Source organism: Miniopterus schreibersii (assembly GCF_964146895.1).
Source record: "Miniopterus schreibersii genome assembly, chromosome: 16".
Classification (NCBI taxonomy): Eukaryota; Metazoa; Chordata; class Mammalia; order Chiroptera; family Miniopteridae; genus Miniopterus; species Miniopterus schreibersii.
The window spans coordinates 12,389,152-12,411,445 of NC_138116.1; the positions used below are offsets into that span (position 1 = coordinate 12,389,152).

At 35.4% G+C, this 22,294-nt stretch overlaps 1 protein-coding gene and 1 pseudogene across 2 annotated transcripts in view; both read left to right on the top strand.

Moving 5' to 3' along the window:
- Positions 1-21,175, top strand: part of APPBP2 (amyloid beta precursor protein binding protein 2) — a 34,913-nt gene extending 13,738 nt beyond the window's left edge. Inside the window, exons 5-13 of the mRNA XM_081115746.1 lie at positions 4,806-4,974; positions 5,783-5,872; positions 7,875-7,942; positions 8,019-8,124; positions 9,283-9,407; positions 10,747-10,832; positions 12,653-12,843; positions 13,796-13,961; positions 16,602-21,175. Coding sequence (XP_080971872.1) covers positions 4,806-4,974; positions 5,783-5,872; positions 7,875-7,942; positions 8,019-8,124; positions 9,283-9,407; positions 10,747-10,832; positions 12,653-12,843; positions 13,796-13,961; positions 16,602-16,855 — 1,255 coding nt within the window. The 3' untranslated portion in view covers positions 16,856-21,175. The remainder of the gene's footprint in view (positions 1-4,805; positions 4,975-5,782; positions 5,873-7,874; positions 7,943-8,018; positions 8,125-9,282; positions 9,408-10,746; positions 10,833-12,652; positions 12,844-13,795; positions 13,962-16,601) is intronic.
- Positions 6,453-6,930, top strand: LOC308568991 (ubiquitin-ribosomal protein eS31 fusion protein pseudogene; annotated as a pseudogene). Its single transcript has one exon. The product of its transcript is annotated as a ubiquitin-ribosomal protein eS31 fusion protein pseudogene (transcript).
- Positions 21,176-22,294: the final 1,119 nt, after the last annotated feature.

Consider the following 22,294-nt stretch of genomic DNA (forward strand, 5'->3'; position numbering starts at 1 on the left):
GAGAGTCGTCATTGATCGGCTGCCTCCTGCAGGCCCCTGACTAGGGGGATCAATCCCGCAACCCAGGCATGTGCCCTGACTGCGGGAATCCCGGAGATCTCCTGGATGCTAGGTCGATGCTCAACTGCTGAGCCACGCCCAGCCAGGCTATTTAGCTTTTTCTAAGGCAGAAAAATTTGAGGTATTAGTTAACCATGTGTTTAATTGAATTGGAAAAGAAGTGTTTTGCAGAACAAATACTAATAAAATCCTTTGGCCAATCCCAGGGGCTTTGAGCCTATTGCAAGAGTAAGAGTGTCTTTTTTAAATTTAATGTTACAAGGCCAGATTGGGGGTGGGGGAGACATCAGTGTGAGAGAGAACATTGATTGATTGCTTTCTGTACATGCCCTGACTGGGCACCGAACCCACAACCTTTCGGTATACTCGACAGCACTCCAACCAACTGACCCATACCAGCCAGGGAGGGCGTCTTCATTTATTGATTTCTATTGCTGTGCAAAACTTTTTAGTTTGATTTAGTCCCATTTGTTTATTTATTTTTTTTGTTTCCCTTGCCTGAGGATATATCAGAAAAAAAATATTACTAAGAGAAATGTCAGAGTTTGCTGCCTGTGTTTTCTTCTAAAAGTTTTATGTTTTTTCTTTTACATTTAAATCTTTAATCCATTTTGAGTTTGTTCTCATATATGGTGTAAGAAGGTGGTTTAGTTTCTTTCGTGGTTTTTTGTTTGTTTTGCATGTGTCTGATCAATTTTCCCAGCACCATTTACTGAATAGACTATTTTTACCCCATTGTATGTTGTTGCCTCCTTTGTAATATATTAATTGACCATATAGGAGTTGGTTTATTTCTGGGCTCTCTATTCTGTTTCCCTGATCCATGTGTCTTGTTTTTATGCCAGTGCCAAAATGTTTCGATAACCATAGCCTTGGGGTAAAGTTTGACATCAGATGGAGTGATTCCTCCAGTTTTGTTCTTCTCAAGATTGCTGTGGCTATTTGGGGTCTTTTGTGGTTCTATATAAAGTTTAGGATTATTCTAGTTTTGTGAAAAATGACAGTGCTATTTTGATAGGAATTGCATCGATTCTATAGATTGCTTTGGGCAATAGTATGGACATTTTAATTTTAACTGTAATGAGCACAGTATATGTTTCCATTTGTTTGTATCTTCAACCTTTTTTAATTGATTTCAGAGAGGAAGGGAGAGGGGGAGAGAGAAACATCAATGATGAGAGTCATTGATTGGCTGCCTCTCGCACGCCCCTTGCTGGGGATTGAGCCCACAACCAGGGCATATGCCCTTTCCGGGAAGCAAACCAAGATCTCCTGGATCATAGGTCAATGCTCCACCTCTGAGCCATGCCAGCCATGCTGGCTGGGCTGTATCTTCAGTGTTGAGTACACATTTCTTTAAAAAAGGTATGTAAATGTCTAGTAAGCACATGAAAAGATGCTCAGCATTATTTGTCATTAGGGAAATGAAATACAAGTTAAACACAGTGAGATACCACTTCACACCTACCAGGAGGACTGTAATTTAAAAAACAAAACAAAACCAGAAAATGAGTGTTTGCAAGAATGTGGAGAAATTAGAATCCTTGTGAATTGCGTATGGGAATGTAAAATGGAGCAGCTGCTGTGGAATACAGTTTGGTAATATTTTTCATTTCAAACAATGAATACTTTAATCAAACAGTAATTGCTTTGGACAATAGTTGTTGATCAAGTAGATGCAGTTTTATGTTGTCATAAAAAGAAAATACTATGAGGTAGGGAACATATGGGAAATCTCTGTACCTTCCACTCAGTTTTTACTAGGAACCTAAAACTGCTCCAAAAAGTAAAATCAATTTTTAAAAAATAATAAAATGCTGTTTTTACATGGTTAGAGCCATATTTGAAGGACCTTGAGAAGCTAACCTGTCTTTTCGTTAGGCTGTGTGTGGAGACAAAATTAGATCCTCAGTTCAAAAGTTCCTGGGATTTTGCATCCTGCTCAGTATAAACCCAGGTGGACACTCAGATCCTGAAGAGTTTACATATGTTTAATCTGCCCTTTTGTTTCGATAGACAACCATCAGGGACTGGAGAAATTACCAAGCTATGATTTTCTGGCATGAAATGTTTAGTTTGCTACCCCAACATGTGCCAATTATTAAATAATTTCTAGAACCTTATTTTTAGGGGGAATGCCTACAAGAGGTAACACTTGTTCTTTTTATTCTATAAATTAATAACCTATGCCTGGGTTTAACCTTCTTACTCAACCATTTGAATAACTATGAAATATATAGTTCTAATACCAATTCTTTTTATTTCAGTGATTTTTCTCTCTGAATTGTTGTAATGTCTTTTGTCTTAGTTGCCTTGTTTCCACTCTTGGCTTTACTATAATCCGTTCTGCACACTGCAGCCAGAGTTGCACTGTCCAGTATGGTAGCCATTAACCATAGTGGTTATTTAAATTCAAATTAATTAAAATGAAAAATCAGACCTCATTCACACTAGGGACATTTAAGATACTTAGAAGCCACTGCTGCTACCAAGTTGAGCAGAGCAGGTATAGAACATTTCAGGAAGTTCTATTAGACAGCCTTGTTCTGGAGGATAAATAAAATAATCTCACTCACTGTTGCAACCAGAATTTACTTTCTCATCTCTCTTTATATAATCCCTTACTCATAAGACTCCAGGGACATTGGCCTTTTTTCTGGTCTTTGATTATGCCAGAATTTTTTTCCCTTTCTTGGGGCCTTTGCATTTGTTTTTCTGTTTGGAACATGTCTCACCCCCCACCCCCTAAGATATCATGATTGCCTATTTATCATTTAGGTGTCAACTCAAATGTTAACCTCCTCAAGAGAATTCTTCCCCATCTACCGGAAGCACCTCCTTTATGAAGGTCTTAATCATATTACCCTATTTTTATCGTGTTTATAGCATTTATCTTTAAATGAAAGTCTTATTTATTGGTGTATTAGTTGGTCTACCCTAATGCACGTCTCCCCGCTAGAATGAAGCTTCTTATGATCATGGATTCTTTCTCATTTACCACTACGTCCCTTGCCCCTAGAAAAACGACTGGCATGTAATAGATGCTCAATCAATACTTGACTGAGAGTATCAAAACTACCATACATATATATTTTTTTACTGTAATCTTTTACTAGATTTCAGTTTTATTTTCCTGTGTGTGGTTTTCACTGTGACAGGTCATTGCAAACTGGTCAGTAGATCAGCAATTTGACAGTAAAAGTGACATTGTCTCCTTATCTGTAGGAGTATACTTACTTTAACATGAAATGTCTGTATACGAGAACATACATTTTTTTCTACTTTTATGCTTCTGCTTAAAACTATAAATCCAGCCCTGCCGGGTGTGGCTCAGCGGTTAAGCGTCGACCTAGGAGCCAGGCGATCAGGGTTCGATTCCCGGTCAGGGCACATGCCCGGGTTGCGGGCTGCAGCCGATCAGTGACTCTCTCGTCATTGATGTTTCTAGCTCTCTCTCTCCCTCTGCTTTCCTCTCTCTGAAATCAATAAAGATATATTTAAAAACAAACAAACAAACAAAAACAAACTATAAATCCAGTAATGCATTATTCAGGAGTAGCCTGATAAATATTACATTCACTTTTGCTTTAAGTTGGAATTTGGTATTGTGAATAAAAGATGCTCCATTCAGAATTTTTTATTCACCTTAGTATATTCTTTTGCTTGAGTATTTTAGTCTTTTCTAAAAGCAGATAACTTTATGGTGAATGTTAGGAGGATGCACTAGCATTGTGTAATATTTGCTACTTTATTGAATAGTCCTGGTTCATTTGAAGTTACTCAGGATTTTTTTTGACAGTACAAAGGATTGATAGAGATTAGAAGATTTTTAGAATTTATCATTGATCTGTTAATATTTTTGGTGGAGATAGAAAAAAATAAATTTTAAGTATCTTTTTAAGAAATATATATTCCTGAAGAATGCTTCCTAACCTCTCTATACTTGGGCTTGGTTTTGGTTTTTTTACAGTGATTTTTATGCCTTGTTTCTTCCCAGGGCTGACCATTTTCAGAAAATTGCATTGGCATGATGTATGGACATAATGTTCTAGCCAGCATTATAATAGAAACATAGGTAGATGTCCAGTTCTCACACTCTTCTGTTTTGTACGTCTGTTGTTGCTACCTACACTTCAGTGTGACCTAAAGCATTTCACTACTCTCATGTAGCGTTAGACAGGCAGCGTAGTTGTGCGGTTCCTTTGCATAAAGAACTGTTTCCCACCGTGGAGGATAAAGGTTATAAAGCAAACACCTGGCAGTACCATTATTTTTAGTGGCCTCACATAAGCAAAAATGAGCATTCACAAAGCAACATAAAATGAGTGGTAACTGATCAAGTGTCGCACAAATATACTAGAAAAAGGAATGGAAGGTAATGATAGGTAATAGTATTTCACATTGGCTTTTATTTTCTTTGTTGTCTTCCAAGTTTTTTATAATGAGACTGCATTACTTTTGGATTTGGATCACAGTTAAATGTTAGATGTAACTAGATGTAGTATATACTGAGTGCACAAAATATACAAAATATTTAGAGAAAATACGGAATCCAAGTTGGATGAGCATATACTTCATGTGCATTAGTCGATCCCAGTTTGGACTAGACAGCTGTTTTCCAATGCTGCCTCATTTTTTTATCTAGTTACATTAACTCATTCGGGTGCTGCATAATGATCTGTAAAGTTATCAGGTCAACCATGCTGGAAATACCAAAAACAGAGGAATGTTATTGTGCTTTGCAGGTTGCTTCATGTTCGAAATGGAAACTGTAAATATCATTTGGGTGAAGAAACATTTAAGTTAGCTCAGACATACATGGATAAGCTCTCAAAACATGGCCAGCAAGCAAACAAAGCTGCACTCTATGGAGAACTGTGTGCACTCCTGTTTGCAAAAAGCCACTATGATGAGGTGAGTATTTTGAAGTGCATTTCATTGTGACCAGTAAGTATTTATAAAACAGAGGATAAATCATATTCTCTTTTATTTGTCTTAATAGATGTCTTTATCACATTTTAGGTTTACTTAAAATTACACATTTGTAATGGAATATTTAAAATCTGGCAAAAGATGTATTCTGTGTGATGGGTTTTCAACATATACACATGTGATTTAGGGCCTGCTTTGTTTTTGTTTTTAATTAAACCAAATGTATTTCGTCTAAATTATTAATTTATTTATTTTAAATATATCTTTATTGATTTCAGAGAGAGAGAGGGAGAGAGAGATAGAAACATAAAGAAACATCAATGATGAGAGAGTTGTCATTGATCAGCTGCCTCCTGCACGCTCCCAACTGGGGATTGAGCCCACAACCCGGGCATGTGCCCTGATGGGGAATTGAACCATGATCTCCGGGATCCTAGGTTGATGCTCAACTGCTGAGCCATGCCCTACTGGGCTCACCTAAATTAGTTTGATGGGCATGCCCTGCTAAGTAGACCTTCAGGTTTGAGGAAGGAGAAGTGTATTCTAAAAGGCAGAGGGAACAGTATGTACAAAGGCCTCTGGCCAAGAGAGAACTGCCTCTGGTTTCCTGAATGTGTGTAACATATACTTAAAATTAGAAAATTTTCAGTATAAATATTATGTGTATTCTTATCCAAGTACTTGAAAGCTTGCAGGAAGAATTCACAGTTATTTCATTAAATATTGTCATTCTGGTTTATCACAGTTTTTGCTCTTTTTAAAATATATATATACTTTTCTCTTTTTTTAGGCCTACAAATGGTGCATTGAGGCAATGAAAGAAATCACAGCAGGCTTACCAGTCAAAGTTGTGGTGGATGTTTTAAGACAAGCTTCTAAAGTGAGTGAGCATAATGTTAAATTAATGATAGGATTTAGCAAGCTTTAAATTTCTTTTAGCTAACCTATTATTTAACAGATGAGGTTTTACATACTCTGTGGACTAACAAGATCTAAGTTTCTGTTGTCAGTTTTAGAAATATGGTTTCTGTCTCACATACAGACTTTTGCTAATTTTACTACACCCAGAAAACCTGTGAAAAACTTTATTTTCAAAATTTAGCTCCTGAAGTACAGATCAAAATAGTATTTTGATGCTATTCTGCTTGATTTTGTTTTTGTTTTTCATAAACCTTTACAATAGCCTGAATTCCTTATGCCATGGTTGTATGGGCTTTGGTCACTTATCTCCTAAAGGGATAGCCTCGTATTAAATCTTTTGGTTATGGTATTGCAGTCTCACAGGATGACAGCCTTCTGTAATTGACCTGGTGGGCAATGCATATTTGGTTTTTTTCTTTAGTTTCTTTTTTTTTTTTTGGTAAATAAATGCCTCCTTGAGGCCAGTTAAAAAAATTGCTCTCTGGAAAGGGAAACCCTGTGGGCCTGCTCTGCACTCTTCCTTTCCCATCCATCATCTGCAGTGGAATTGCAATCAAGATGCAGATTTTTGTGGAAACCCTTATGGGGAAGACCATCACTCTCGAGGTTGAACCCTCAGATACAATAGGAAATGTAAAGGCCAGGATCCAGGATAAGGAGGGAATTCCTCCTAATCAGCAAAGACTGATCTTTGCTGGCAAGCAGTTGGAAGCCAGATATACCTTGACTACAACATTCAAAAGGAGTCTGCTCTTCATTTTGTGTTGCGACTTCATCGTGGTACTAAGAAAAGGAAGAAATCTTACACCACTCCCAAGAATAATTAGCATAAGAGAAAGAAGATAAACCTGGCTGTCCTGAAATACGACAAAGTAGATGAGAATTGCAAAATCAGTCGCCTTTGTCGGAAGTTCCTTCAGATGAATGTGGTGCTGGAGTTTTTATGGCCAGCCACTTAGACTTTATTGTGGCGAATGTTGTCTGATCTATTGCTTCAACAAACCGGAAGACAAGTAATTGTATATGGGTTAAAAAAAGACGTGAACTAGCAACCAAAAAATTTTTTTGCTGCTTTGGTATACTGAGGCTTTGAAAGTGTTGATATACATTTCAGATATGCTCTATACCCAGAGGTTTTTCAGTTGAATATTCCATTTTGGTTGGTTTTACTTATGGAAATTTCAATTAGAAGAAAGATTCTAAAATTATAGATTTAGAAGAGTCTAAGATTTCTGTGAAATTTATTTAAATATTTTTACTGATTTTTAGAGAGAGAGATAAAGAGTCTTCCATTGGTTTCAGTTATTTATGCATTTATTGATTGTTTTGTATATGTGCCCTGACGGGGAACCAAACCCCCTCAACCTTGGCATTTGGGGATGACACTCTAACCAGCTGAGCTACCTGGCCAGGGCATATATTTAATATAAAGACATCTAAATATATGTGTAAGATTTCTTTTTCTATATGCAAATGGTATTTACAGTTTTAAAACTACTGGCTATTCTCATGAATCAAAATATTTTAAGAAGTAAAAGGAAAACTGAAAATTCTGTGCATTTAAAAATTGTTAGATGAAAATTACAAGATAGTTGTAAGCTAGTCTAGGACTGGAATATTAATAAGTACCTTAGAAAATAACATGGTGAGCCCTACCTCCACCACTTTATTTTAATAATATGGAAAGATGGGAGTATACCAACTTTGTAAGGTGACTTTGTTATAGCAGATTTGTTTTGGGCATGGCTGTCAAAATTTTAATCTGTATACTTTCCCAGGATATATACAGATCTGTTTATAATACAATTTTCAAGTTGGAAGGAAAGAAATTACAAATAGAATGCTTCTGCTTGTGTTTGATGGTGCTTTTTTCTCTTTTTGACCATAATAGTTTGAATATATAAACTATACTTATTTTAACACACTGAGAGTTATGTAATAATTTTTCACTTTATCTTTAGGCTTGTGTTGTAAAGCGTGAATTTAAGAAGGCAGAACAGTTAATTAAACATGCAGTGTATTTGGCACGGTAGGTGATTATTCAAAATACCATTTCAAATTATCTATCTCTACTTTATATCCTAATAGTTTTGTATCTTTTTCAGGGATCATTTTGGATCCAAACACCCAAAGTATTCTGATACACTGCTAGATTATGGGTTCTACTTACTCAATGTAGATAATATCTGTCAGTCTGTTGCAATTTATCAGGTATGTTAATAGTTATACTTTTTTCCCCCCTCAACTTCAATTGATTTACTGACCTGTACTTGTTTGCAGTGTATAAACTACTCTGAAAAAATAACTTTCTAAAGCCCCTTTTCATATCTGGCATGCCATTATTTTGCTAAATAATACCTAGAAAGCTTAAAAGTTAATGTTTTAGGAATTAAAGAGAATCATCCAGGAAGAGTTCTTGGGTTATGGACTCATCTTTAAGAGCATTCTTCTATTTAATTTGTCCAGGTGATGGCGTGTCCTTGTTGATCTAGGCAAGTCATTACAGCTGCTATTTTAGGCCTTATCTGAGTTATTCTCAGGTAAATGATGTGTTATGCCATTGTTCTGGACAAGATATCCTTGATTTTATAGTTCACTTCTGAAGAAACACGTAGAGGAAAAACATTGATGTGATTCTCAAGACATGTGAATGGTTTTTATTAAGCCATTGCCTTTTGAGTCAGACTCAGTCTTCAGAAAATCAAGCATTATAGATAACTTTTATGTCCTATTGTGATGTAAATACAGTAGGACTTCCCTTAAAAATGATGGGATTGAGTGTATAGACTATATATATTTAAATTACAGTCAAACCTCATTTCTCGAACATCTCCCGTCTCAACCAGACAAACTTTCATGCTTTCATGCTGATATCTGTACGATCAGTCACACGTCTCTCAGGTGACGAAGGAAGGAATGCGGGAGTATGAGTCAGTTCACCACTGTTAACATCTCAGGATATTGTGCTGTGGATATTTTTGTGGGGTTTTGTTTTTGTTTTTTTTTTGCTTTTGTTGCTGCTTATTGTTATTAGTAAATTTTCATTTTTTATTCTACATTTCATTTTCTTTTTGTTAGATTTTCACTTACATTTCATGTCTTTTTTGTTTTTAAAGTGTTTATAGATTAAACAGTACAATAGTCATGTACTGTATATAAGAAAGGTTAAAATGGAATCATTTGGGGGTCTGGAACAGATTAATTCAATTTACATTATTTCTAATGGGGAAAAATGCTTTGGTTTTTGAATAGCCTTCTGGAACAAATTAAGTTCGAGAACCGAGATTCCACTGTACTAGGATACTTAAGTTTACTGGGTAGTGGTCTCTAAGGATTTACAGTATTATCAGTTATTTTGATGATTTTCAGGCAGCCCTTGACATTCGGCAGTCGGTGTTTGGCGGCAAAAATATCCATGTAGCAACAGCTCATGAAGACTTGGCTTATTCTTCTTATGTTCACCAGTATAGCTCTGGGAAATTCGACAATGCGCTGTAAGTTCCATGTTCCTTTTTAGTGAGGGGTTAAATGCTGTTGCTATTGTTTTGTTTTGTTTTTCCTAATGCACATTATTTAATGTACTTTATGCATTACATTTGTCTTCCTGGAGCTTTAACATGATGCCGAAAATGTTCTTGACATATTTTAAAATCATACCAGTTTATAAGCCATTCATTTATAGTTTATGTGGTTTAGTATTGAGACTTGTATATCTTCATATAGAATATAACTTATGTTTTGAATATTTTTTTCAATAATTTTTCTTCGAGTAATACAGTAGTAGCCTCTTGCTAAAAACTGCTCTGGGATGGTGGGAAAGTTTTCAAGTTTCTGTAATCTTGGTTGAACAGCAGCCCTGGGTTTAAGAGACAAAACATTTAGCCCATGGGAAGCTGTGACTTAGAACTGAAATCCTCACATGAAGCCAGTATCAAGGCTACACCCTCAGGGAAGGGATAGACTAGGGAAAAAAATTTTTGCTAACGGCAAGAGACACAACAGAGGAACTTGTCATAAATTCCTCATAGGGTAATTTATAACTACAGCCATGTAGCACTCTTGTGTTCGGGCATGATGCCTGCCAGGAACTGGTAGGTAAAATAGACAATTACCTTACCTTCTGCTTGGCGAGATGGGCTATAAACAAATAACCAAACCTGTTGGGTAAGGATGCATGCATTGAGGAAGAATAAAGTAAGCTAAGACTTTAGAGAGAGATGGGAGGTTATTTGGGGACTTTTGTATAGGCTGGTCTAGAAAGGCCTTTTAGTGAGGAGTGAGCCATGTGGATATTCAGGGGAAGAGCATTTCAGAGACAATAAGTGGAGTGTAAGAGTCCTAGGTAAGAACATGATTTGCATTTTCAGAAAACTGCTAGGTCTGTGTGACTAGAGGGGGAGGAGAGAGTTGTTTTTGAAAATGGTAGGAGATGAGGTTAGAGAGGTAGCCCAGTAAAAGATCATTTTGAACCTTGTAGGCTATAATAACTTCAGTTTATTCTGAGAGAGGTGGGAAATCCGTTGGATGTTAAAATTTCAGTTCACAAGCAGATGGACATTTAAACAAACAAAAAACTTGTTCTTTACCACAGATAGTGTTAGAAATTCTATCAGTATTATAAATTGTGGATTTTTTAAAAATGCTTAAATCACTTGTAATTAAAAAGAAATACCAGAATACACTTATCTGTGTTGTTCATTTCTGTCCAAATGGTGCCTGAAGTTTTAATTTTGATGACTCAGTGTTGGAGGGAGGGAGGGAGGTAAGAAGGCCCGAGAGGGAAGGGGGGGGGATTGAGGAAGAAATGCCAGAATGTATCTATTTGTATTGCAGATTTCATGCAGAAAGAGCTATTGGTATCATTACCCACATCCTACCTGAAGATCATCTTCTTTTGGCTTCTTCAAAGAGGGTGAAAGGTACCCTTTGTAATTTAGTCTCCAATATACAGTATATTTATGTATGTATTTTTAGATTTCTTTAGGTATCAACTGTAATAGATGTCTAGTCTCTGATATTTTTAAATTGATATGTGGTATAAAATAGGGGTATTTGTTTATTTCTTCATGGGTAGTGCTTAGGATTAGACTGTATCTACATATTTAAAGTATTTGCCTGCAACTTGATGTAAGAATTTCCAGTGGTTCTTAACAAAAGGTTGTTTGCTTCTCTCATATTACATTGTTAATAAGCAAGCATGTCTAACCTCCCTCCCTCCCTCCCTCCCTCCCTCTACATGCATTCATTCATGTATAACAGAAAGGATTATTGCACAGTAACATGGATAGCAAACTGAAGATGGGTTTTTCACATGCCTTCAGCTTTATAGTGCAGGACTCTGAAACTCAACTGCATATATCATATTATCCTTCCTGCCGCAAGGCTCTTAACAAATACCACTTTCTTTTTTTATTTTAATTTTTTCTATAATCACTGCCAAGCCCCTTTCATTTAAGGCATTTATTTTGCAACATAATTGGGTCATACATGTGGTAACTGCATGCACGTTGGATAAATTTTACCTTAATTCTGGAACTGGGCTCCCCCACCCCCCAGTTTGCATTTTTAAAGTTGCACAAGTCATACATGATCAGTGTGAAAAATGAAAAGATAGAAAAGAGGAAAAAATAAATTAAGTCACCCGAAATTTTACCAATCCAGAATCAACATTTTGGTGAAGTATTTTTAGACTTTTTCTTTATTCAGTAATGAAATAAGTGAATATATTTTTTCTTAGTTTTATAATCTGCTTTTTACACTTATGAACACTTTCCCATATTAGTTCATGGTAGGTATATATCCTTTTCTCTGATATTTTTATCCTCACCTTTGTTTTTGGACCTTTATATTGTTTTAACCTTTTGTTCTTTAAAAATGCTACAGTGAACTAAATCTCTTTTACTTTTGTGCACATGGACAGTTTTCCTAGAAATAAAATTACTTGGTAAAAGACTATTGTTAAGACTTTAAGTGAAATTTGAAAACTTCATTGTGACTTTAAAACTGAACTGTCTTCATGCCTGATTTGGTTGGTCAAGTGAGTAGGAGGAAACCAGTTATTTTATTTTATTATTTTATTTATTTATTTTTAAATATAACCTTATTGATTTCAGAGAGAGGAAGGGAGAGGGAGAGAGAGAGAGAAGCATTAATGATGAGAGAGTCGTTGATCGGCTGCCTCTTGCACACCCCACACTGGGGATCGGGTCCACAATCTGGGCATGTGCCCTGACTGGGAATCAAACTGCAGTCTGCTGGATCATAGGTCGATGCTCAACTGCTGAGCCACGCCGGCCAGGCGAAACCAGTTATGTTAGTTATATTTGGTTAAAGGTTATATTTTATAAAAGTGTAGTTTCAAAAATTTTCAACTGTGCTTAGGTTCTCCTTGACACAGTTTCATAACTTCAAACATTTTGTCTTTTCCTTTAAAAAACAAATCCCCATCAGCAAAGTATAACAGTCTAGTGCAATATAAATAAATTCTGCAAACTAATTTGATGTACATTATTGTTTTTTCTTAAATTTGAAATTCATTAATACTATACAAAATAGAATGACCCCCCAACTGTACTTTTTTTCAGTAAAGTGCCAAGCTTTCTTCTTTACCAGTTTTAAATCATATCCACATATAAATATATACAACAAACATTTATAGCACTTAATTTTAAATTATATGCGCAGATTAGCTTTGATAAATGGTTTGGAAGTGCACTAATTTCATTGCTTTCTTATTCAGCACTTATTTTAGAGGAGATTGCAATTGACTGTCATAATAAAGAAACTGAACAGAGGCTGCTTCAAGAAGCTCATGATTTGCACCTATCTTCACTCCAGCTAGCTAAAAAAGCTTTTGGGGAATTCAATGTACAGACTGCAAAACACTATGGAAACCTTGGAAGACTTTATCAGTCAATGAGAAAATTTAAGGTAGAAGCATGTTTTATTATAGTTTTCTTTCTCTAAATAATCTTAAATAAAGTATAATCTTAAATATATATTCAGTAATCTTAAATAATAAAGTACACATTTACTTTACTCCTATCTTATTTCATTGAAAAGTTGAAAAAATATCTAGTATAAAACAACATAGTCAAAATATGTTTTAAAAATCCAGACCATGGATAAATAAGAAATATATCAAACCATAAAGGCTAATATGCTTGTTAAACTTAAAACATAGCTTTTATGTAGGTTAAGTATAGCAAATGGCGTAATGTCTGGCACATACTGGGTATGCAAGAAATATCAGATATTGGAAGTATTATTAATTGTAGCAATAAAATTTACTGAATTTCCCTTATAGAATTTTGGGTTATAAGTTTTTAATAAAGTCCATTTTAGGGTCACAGTGAGGAAAGGATGAGAGCAGCTGCCTAAGACATTTATTTTTACCTGAAACTCAATCTACTTATCCCTCAATTCACCTGAGTTTAGTTTGTCAGAATAAAAAATGTCAAAACTCAAAAAAATAAAAGAGTACTCCTGTGTAAATTAACATGCTATAGTATGGAACTTGAAGCTTCACAAGGTTCGGTTAAATTTTAGAGTGTGTTAACTGAAAGAAATAATTTTCATTTTAGAATGCTTCAGTGGTATGTTCTTCTAACAACTTTTTATTACCGGGACAAGTTTTCTCCTGTCATTTTTGGCATAGAACTATTTGGCTATTACTATTATCAGGTTATGTATATAGGTTCCAAAAACCAGTAATGCTTCCCATAGTTAACAGTTGGAATAGCATAGTATATTCTCTGTTCTGATTACCTTATGACATCCATAAAATATCTTTAGCATTTAGAAAAATCTTGCTAATTGGGTAAGAATTGTTGACATAAAAAGTACAATCTAATGGTTTGTATGGCTTAATGATTTTTTTCAGGAAGCTGAAGAAATGCATATCAAAGCAATTCAGATTAAAGAGCAACTTCTTGGTCAAGAAGATTATGAAGTCGCCCTTTCAGTGGGACATCTGGCTTCTTTATATAATTATGACATGAATCAGTATGAAAATGCTGAAAAACTTTATTTGCGATCTATAGCAATTGGTATGTTATTTTAAAATTTCTTGGTCAGTTGATTAGAGATGAGCATATGTGTTGTATAAGGGAAGTGTTGTTACCAAGACTGAAATGAGTTTAGAGCTGCCAAGTATTTCTAGAAACCACCTAAAAATTTTCTGGAACATTTTGCTGAACATGATTTATTGATGTTGAAACCAGTATGAAAAAGTATGACACAATGTCAAATATAGGCAAAGGTAGTTAATAGGCAAAAGTGGTAATTTTAAACTATTTGTGTAATTATTACCCCCTCTGTTCTCCTGGATTTAATCATACATCAGGCATACCTGTTTTTTAACTTGATATTAATGGAGCCATACAATATATATTTTTATATCTCTGGTTTCTTTTGGTGAACATGAATAATGAAAATCATCAGTGTTGTTTCAGACCACTATTGCTTGTTAATTTCCAGTGCTATAATAATATATTATTAGATAAGTATATTATTTGTTTATTCATTCTACTGCTAATGGATATTCAGAACAATTTGGATTGTTTCCAGTTCGGACTTATATATCACAAAATAAGAGACTGTGATCATCATTTAATGTTGTACCTGTTAAAACTCTCCATTTTTGTATTGACTCGTGTCTTTTTTTTACTGGTTTATAGAAGTTTTTTAAATATAATATGGACATAACAAGTCCTTTGTTGGTTATATGTGTAGTAGGTAACTCTCACTGCTTGTTTTTTTGTTTTGTTTTTAAATATATCTTTATTGATTTCAGGGAGAGGGAGGGAGAGGGAATCAAGCTTTACTGCTTGTTTTTTAATGGTACCTTTCAAAGAACAGAAGTTCTAGATTTTAATGTAATCAAATTTATTGGGGGTTTTTTCTTTTATGATTAGCACCTTTTGTATTCTGTTTAAGAAATATTTTCCTACCTCAAAGTCATAAAGATACTTTTTTTTTTTTTTTTAATATATCTTTATTGATTTCAGAGAGAGGAAAGGCGAGGGAGAGAGAGAGATAGAAACATCAATGATGAGAGAGTCATTGATCGAGCCCGCAACCCGGGCAAGTGCCCTGACCAGGAATCGAACCCTGATTGCCTGGATCCTAGGTCGATGCTCAACCGCTGAGCCACGCCCAGCCGGGCATGAAGATACTCTTTTAGAAGATTATCTTCTGGGAACTTTATTTTACCATTTCACATATAGATCTGCAGTCCTGAAATTGATTGTTCATGGTGTGATGTAGGGATCAAATTTCTTTCTTTTTTCCCCTGACCGAGAACCCCCCTTTTTTTTTTTAAATCCTCACCTGAGGACATGTTGGGGTTTTTTTAATTGATTTTAGAGAGAGTAAGGGAGAGAAAGAGAAATATCGATGTGAGAGAGAAACGTCAGTTGCCTCCAGTATGCTCCCCGACCGAGGATTAAACCTGTATCCTAGGTATGTGTCCTAACCCGGAATCAAACCTGAAACCTTTTTGGTGCATGAGACAGCGCTCCAACCAACTGGGCCACCTGGCAAGGGCAACCCAGGACCATTTTTCAAAAGATTGACCTTTCCCTTCTGCTGTGCTACCTTTGTCATAAATCATGTATCTCTGTATATGAGGGTTTCCCATTCATAATATTTTGATTTGCTGAACCCTAACATACACATAAAGTAGTTTTAGAATTAACCTATAGTACTATGAAAAACAAATGTACTACTTAGAGTTCAATCTTTGTTGACAGTTTTTTTTGTCTTTAGCATGAAGGTATATACTCAGCATACTTCAAAATTTACTTGGGTTATTACTCTTCCCTGTCCCTCATGGTCAGTGTAATTATTTATTCGAAACATAACTAGGTTCATTTATTTGTGTTTGTATAACTTTTCCCCCATTTATACTTACTTTGTTTTTTGAGTATGTGAAATATTAAATGTTCTAAAAGTCAGAACAGTAGAAAGGTGTATGTTCATAGATGTGTGATTTCCCCCTAATTTTTTCTACCTACTTCTCACCCACTTGTTATGGGTAACCAATCTCATTAGTTTCTCATTTACCTTTTTCTGTGTATCTTTTTTGGACAAATGTTCAGCTATATAAATATTTTGTTTTCCCTTTCTTAAAAAAGATAGCATACTATAGGTACTTTTATACTTTGCTTTTTTTTTAAACTTAACAATATACCCTGTAAGTCACTCCATTTCAGTTCATAGAGAGCTAAGAGCCTCCTTTGTGTACAGATGCATAATATAACATTGACCGGATGTACTGTTGTTGAACCATTTCCTATTTATTCTCATTTGTGTCTAGTATGTTGAAATCATGAAGAGTAGTACTATAGTGATTAGCCTTGTACATTTGTATTTCTCCATTGGTGGTGCTGCTGCTGTTCTTTTAGATCTCTTCAAATCAGTACTTCAAACTGTGAAATTTTATTCTGGTGAAGTCAGCTGCTTTAGACAGAAAAAATTTTGAGACTCTTAGAGATAGTTTATGGGTAGGACTGAATTGGTAAGCTCTGATACAAGAAACGAATTTGTTCCTTTCAGTGGATTAAAACCAAGCCACCCTGTTTAAAGAACTAAACTTGTGTTGTCTTGTAGAAATCACTTGTTTCATTATTTGAACTTTCTTTTTCTTTTCTCTTTTTTTGTTTTGTTTTATTATTTGTTACCTTCAGGGAAGAAACTTTTTGGTGAAGGCTATAGTGGACTAGAATATGATTACCGAGGTCTCATTAAACTTTACAACTCCATTGGAAATTACGAGAAAGTGTTTGAATATCACAATGTTCTGTCTAACTGGAACCGGTTGCGAGATCGACAGTATTCAGTGACCGATGCTCTTGAAGACGTCAACACCAGCCCCCAGTCCACTGAAGAAGTGGTGCAGTCCTTCCTGATTTCTCAGAATGCTGAGGGACCGAGCTGCTGAGGCATGACCTCAGTTAACTAATTTACCTTTTCCCAGATTCCAGGGAATTCATACTGTGAAGTCAAAACCATGTTGTTTTTTGGGGCTGGAATTTGCATTGAAACACTGGTCCAGTCCATTGGCCCTATTTGGGTGATCCCTATCTTGCAGAGTGTCCATAGGAATAAGCATATATTCAGTTATATTCAGCATGTACCGCATGTATAAGTAGTCTGGCCCATATTTTCAACATAGTAGAACAAACAACAGGAATTTTTTTTTTTTCTTTTTAAAAAATAATTCATTTTGCAGAAAGCTTGAAAGGAAAAAAAGAACCCCTAAATAAAACTATTTAAGAGTTTAAGAGTTGCATTCTTATTATGTAAGGATGATTTTAACAACTTTTTAACATATAATTCTTCCTTGTGGAGGTATTCAATACTGTACTATAAAGAAATTTCATGGGGAACACCTTTATATGCAGTATAGGAAAGTTAACAGAAGTACTAGTTGACTAGTACTGGAAGAGGGACATCCTGACTTGGGTTTGGCTTCCTGACCCAGAGTAGTGTAGACAAGCACTCCAGAGCACTATTACAAGGGAAGGGCTGTCAGATTCATCTGTACTGGACCAGTGTTGATCTGTAAGTAATAGAAAAGCTGATAGGCCAGCAATTTTAACTCTTGGTTTTTCTTTGTTTTCTTTTCTTTTGGTACAACAATGCAAGATGCTCTGATAGCATTTGCTAACAGGACCAGGAGGATCTAAAAAGGACCAGCCTAATGTAGAAAGGGTTAAAGGGTTATTTGGACCAGAGGCTTTAGATTATTATTTTAGCCCCTGCATTTACCTTTATCAGTAGAATGATTTCATTTAGATGTATAATGAAAAGTGATAATGCAAAATTATATTCATGTAATAGACAACAAAACTAGAGAAATTTGGCAATTTAAGTGGCATAGCTTTAGTCAAGGTACACAGATGGCAATGCCATAAGAAAGTCTATAATATCTGCTGCAGCCATCCCCCTCATTTTAAATGTTACCCTAATAATCAATGCAGTTAACAAATATACTGGCTAAGAGTCATGAAATTTCTCTTGTCCAGATGGGAATTTTAGGTTACTATATGGTTTGTGGGGATTAATAGAAAAATGAATGCCCCAAATAAACATGTCTTAGAAATCTTTCGTTTTTATGGTAAAAGTACAACTAGGTCATTTTAGTACAACTGGGTCATTTTATTTGAAATTCAAGAGTCAAATGGAAAAATCCCCTACTATGTCTATTTCACTAACATGTCTTTTTCTGTTTGTTGGGTTTTGATTTTTTTTTTTTATAAGTCAGATTACTTAATGTTGCGGTAGTATTCAGATTTGACAAGTGTGACATGTAGCAATCCAAGCAACGAAAAGGTCTTTTGCTGTTACCTCAGTTCTTACTATAGTGGCCTATTTGGTGCCTCTATAGTTAAGAATCAGGGTTTTCCCCCCTATTTTCAGGGGTTCATGACTTGGCTGTTAGAGATGTTATTCCTGGCTGACTGCCTGGAGTAGTCTATGGGTGAGTGGATGTGTGTTGAATTTTGGTTTTCTTTTAACATGCATGTTGGGATGGGAGGGGGGAAATATTTAAACTGTCCGCCACATTCAATACAGAAAAATTAATTGGAGATTTCAGATAAATTTGATTTTAAACACTTTTTTGGACTTCCTAGATATAACCTTGTTTAAAATTGTTATTTGCAGTTTTGTTAGCTATGAGCCAGTATTTTTAAGTCCCCAAGAGGGGATTGACTGGGGGAGGTACCTAAAGAGATGACACAAGCCCAGATCCTGAGATGATAAGTATGTGATTTCAAAACCTGAGTTTATTTGTTACATTGAATTATTTTCTTTTTAATTTAGAAAAGAGTACATTGGCACACCTGCATCTCCCCCCTCCCAGTTAATTGCAATCTAATGCCAAGAGGCACCTCTTTATTAATTACCAAATAGTCTGTGTGACCAAGGACTAACATTTTTAAGTTACTCAGCTCTATCCTCATGGGCCTCTATATTTAATACCTCCAAAGATATTTTTAGGATAGGCTTTGTATACTTTTGTTGGTTATTTAGAGTCCTGTGGTATGTTTGTGGTATAGGAATGTCATGGTAATTGTTTTTCAATAAATATTTTGAAACATGTTTCCATATGAAGTTTTTTTTAATCTATATTTTTTGGTTTTGTGCACATATAACATTTCCTAGGATAAAATCAAGCAATCAGGCAAATGACTTAAGGCCTCATTCAGTTTGAGCGTAACTTAGCTCGCACTCTGTGTGAAAAAGCAACATGATATTAGGAGCCTAGGGTCACAGGGTGATAATGTTAAGTGGCAGCCAGTTTTATCTTTAATAAAAAATCATTATTGGTAGTTTTCCCTTATTACTGCTACTTTAATGTAGTTTTCTGTAAATCCATGCACTTTGACTTAATACAAATACTCTAGATTGAGAAAAGAGATTGCCAGCTTGTTAGTGATGTAACTAACTTAATATGCTATTATTTATGGTTCTAATGAAGAATAATACCCTAATAATTTATAGTGTGGGATTTATCCTTTCAGTAGGAATGTTTAGGATAAGTTAGAGGTAAATGGCACCATGATTTCTGGGGTTAACAAAAATCTCCCAAGGAAGAAAAGAATAAAACTTACCTCACAATAGCTTTCAAAATTTTCTCATATGGTAGGGTTGTGTGTAAGGAAGCTTAGATCAAATGAAAGATTTTTCTGGAAGTTCAGCAAAGTAATGTTAAGAAGGGGCCTTTGGTCTCATCCTCTCACTTTAATTTCTCTTACCCAGTCTTTTTCCTAATGTTTGGTGCTACTCAAGTTGGGTGCATCAGGGAGCTTTCTAACACTCATGAGCCACACAGTGGTCAGTCACTTCTGCATTCAGTTTAATAGAGCCAATTGGGTTTTTTAGACCATAATTCTTATGGAAGCATTAGGACCCTTATTACCATGAAAGTCCTGTCTCTGCTTAAGAATGAACTCTGTTGCTTCATAGTAACCCCAGTGTAGTTATCCCAGTATGCCTTCATTTTTGAAAATAAAACATTTGACAAAGATCTTTGTTCCTAGGCTGTTTGGGAAGCGTTCATAATATGGTGAAAAGTAAGTACAGAGGCTGCAACCTTATAAATAGTAAGAGTTGCCTCATGGCTGCTCCTAGTGCAAACAGAATGCTGAACGGTAAACACATGCCTAAAACATGATTGAAGCTTTTGACCATACTTTTGAAAGAATCGTTTGCTAAGTAGCAGGTATAGTTAACTGCCAGTTGGTATTTATTTCCCCCCCACGATGTGTAGCCTTAGTACTTCCAAACTGTTCTTTTTCTGGATAGCAAAGTTACTACTGGAAAAGTACTTATTTATAATTAGTGCAAACTTTTTTAAGAGTTTTATTTTTACTTTAAAATTAACATATTTCATCTCTTGGCTTTGGAGAACCTCAGATCTTGCTAGGAGATTCTTTTTTTTTAAATCTGACATTTGGATTAATCTCCAGCTTGAACACTAATTGTATTGTCCACAAATCTCAGGAATGTTTTAGGCAGAAACTGGTTTTACCCTGTTGGTGATCTGAAGGAGTGTACTTTAGAATTTATTAATACCCTTCTTTAATTGCAATCCTAGGTATCGATAGCATGAGTGGCCTTAGTGAGTTCGTTGAAGTGTACATTTTTTTTCAAGAGTAAAATTTAAGATTAAAATATATGCTATATATAGATATCTAGAAAACTCGGTTTGTGGTGCACAAATTAAATGTTGGATCACTAAATAACTGTTGCAGGTACCATTTGTGTAACATTACTCATTTCTGTATATTCCTTTTATGGGAAGATATGTTGCCATGGTAACTAAAAACTTTTCATTTTAGTTCTACTTTTATGATGTGAATGAATGCTACATTTTATTAAATATTACCAGGTCAGTACTATTTTTATACTTTATTAAGCAACAGGGGATTTTAGTTTAATAGACTCAAAGTAAAAAGCTCTTAATGAAACAAAAGCAAATCACTAACATTTCTTTACATGAGAATCCCCACTAATAGTGCCACAGTAATTTCTATAGAAATACCTAAGGTCATTGATAGATTTTTTTAAAACAATTCTTCATTGTGACAGAATGACCTTTCATATCATCTTTATCACAAACTTGTAGTACCCACCATTCTTTGTAACCATTAAACCATACTGAGTATGTTTGTAACCAGCATTGTGATATATTCTGTACTTGTATTGCTAAAAATGAATTATTGACCTAATAAATATAGTGTTCCTGCATTCATAGTGTATCTGTTTCCAATTTAGTTTAAGCACTTTTGACTGGAACTTGGGATTGTTTAAACATTGCAGACTGTTTTCACTAGAGAACAGTGTGAGAGGTGTTGGAACCAGAACAGAAGTGCTGTTGTTCAAGAAAAGTAAGTTGTGTGGCAGAGGAGGCACATTGTAACAGCATTTGGAAGTGGTGCCCATGAAAGTATGTTGGAAAGACAAAACACATTAATGCAGGGGGCTTTTGTTTTTAAGTTAAGCATCTTTTTTTTTTTTTTTTTTTTTAATGTCTGTTCAGAAAGAGGGGAGGAGAGAGAGAGAAGCATTAATGATGAGAGAGTCATTGATCGGCTGCCTCCTGCACACCCCCCACTGGGGATCGAGCCCGAAACCCAGGCATGTGCCCTGACCAGGAATTGAACCGCAATCTGGATCCTAGGTCCATGCTCAGGCGCTGAGCCAGGCTGGCCTGGGGAGGGAGGGGTGGACTTTTTAGACTTTACAAAAGTAACTACACCAGTCTTTACCCTAGTCCTTTAACTTTAAATAGCTAAACATGGATGATGAGACCTGGTGGAATTCTGCTGGCTTCAGAGTGGAGAAAACCCTGGCTTTGGGTTACCGTTCCAGCTCTGCCTCTGAACAGTAGGAATTTGAGATATGAGTCATAAGCTTGTGTTTCATTTCCTCATATGAATGGTGGGGTCAAATTCAGTCTCAAAAAAGATCCGCCATGAAACGTAATAAATCTCAATTCTTAAAACAGTTACAGGAAATAAAATCAAATTTTAAAAAATCATAAAATCAACATTTAGACAAAATTCGACCTTTACTTGGAACAGCCAGCACTGGCTTCATCGCCTGCCACCTTCGGTGATGCTGAATTTTTACATTTTTCCTTTTACACCTCGTGACTTAGAACATGCTGTTCTCATATGGAATGCTATTTCCTGTGTAAAGTCTTATCTGTTAAGCTCAATGGACAAGAGGCTTTTTCCCTTAAGGCTTAAATTGCCTCCTCTTGGTACGCAGCATTTTATTTAAAGCTTTGCTAAGGCCATTACCATATAATCGTATAACTTACAGAATTAAGACTGTTTCCAGTTTATAAGCTATGGTGATTTGTGCA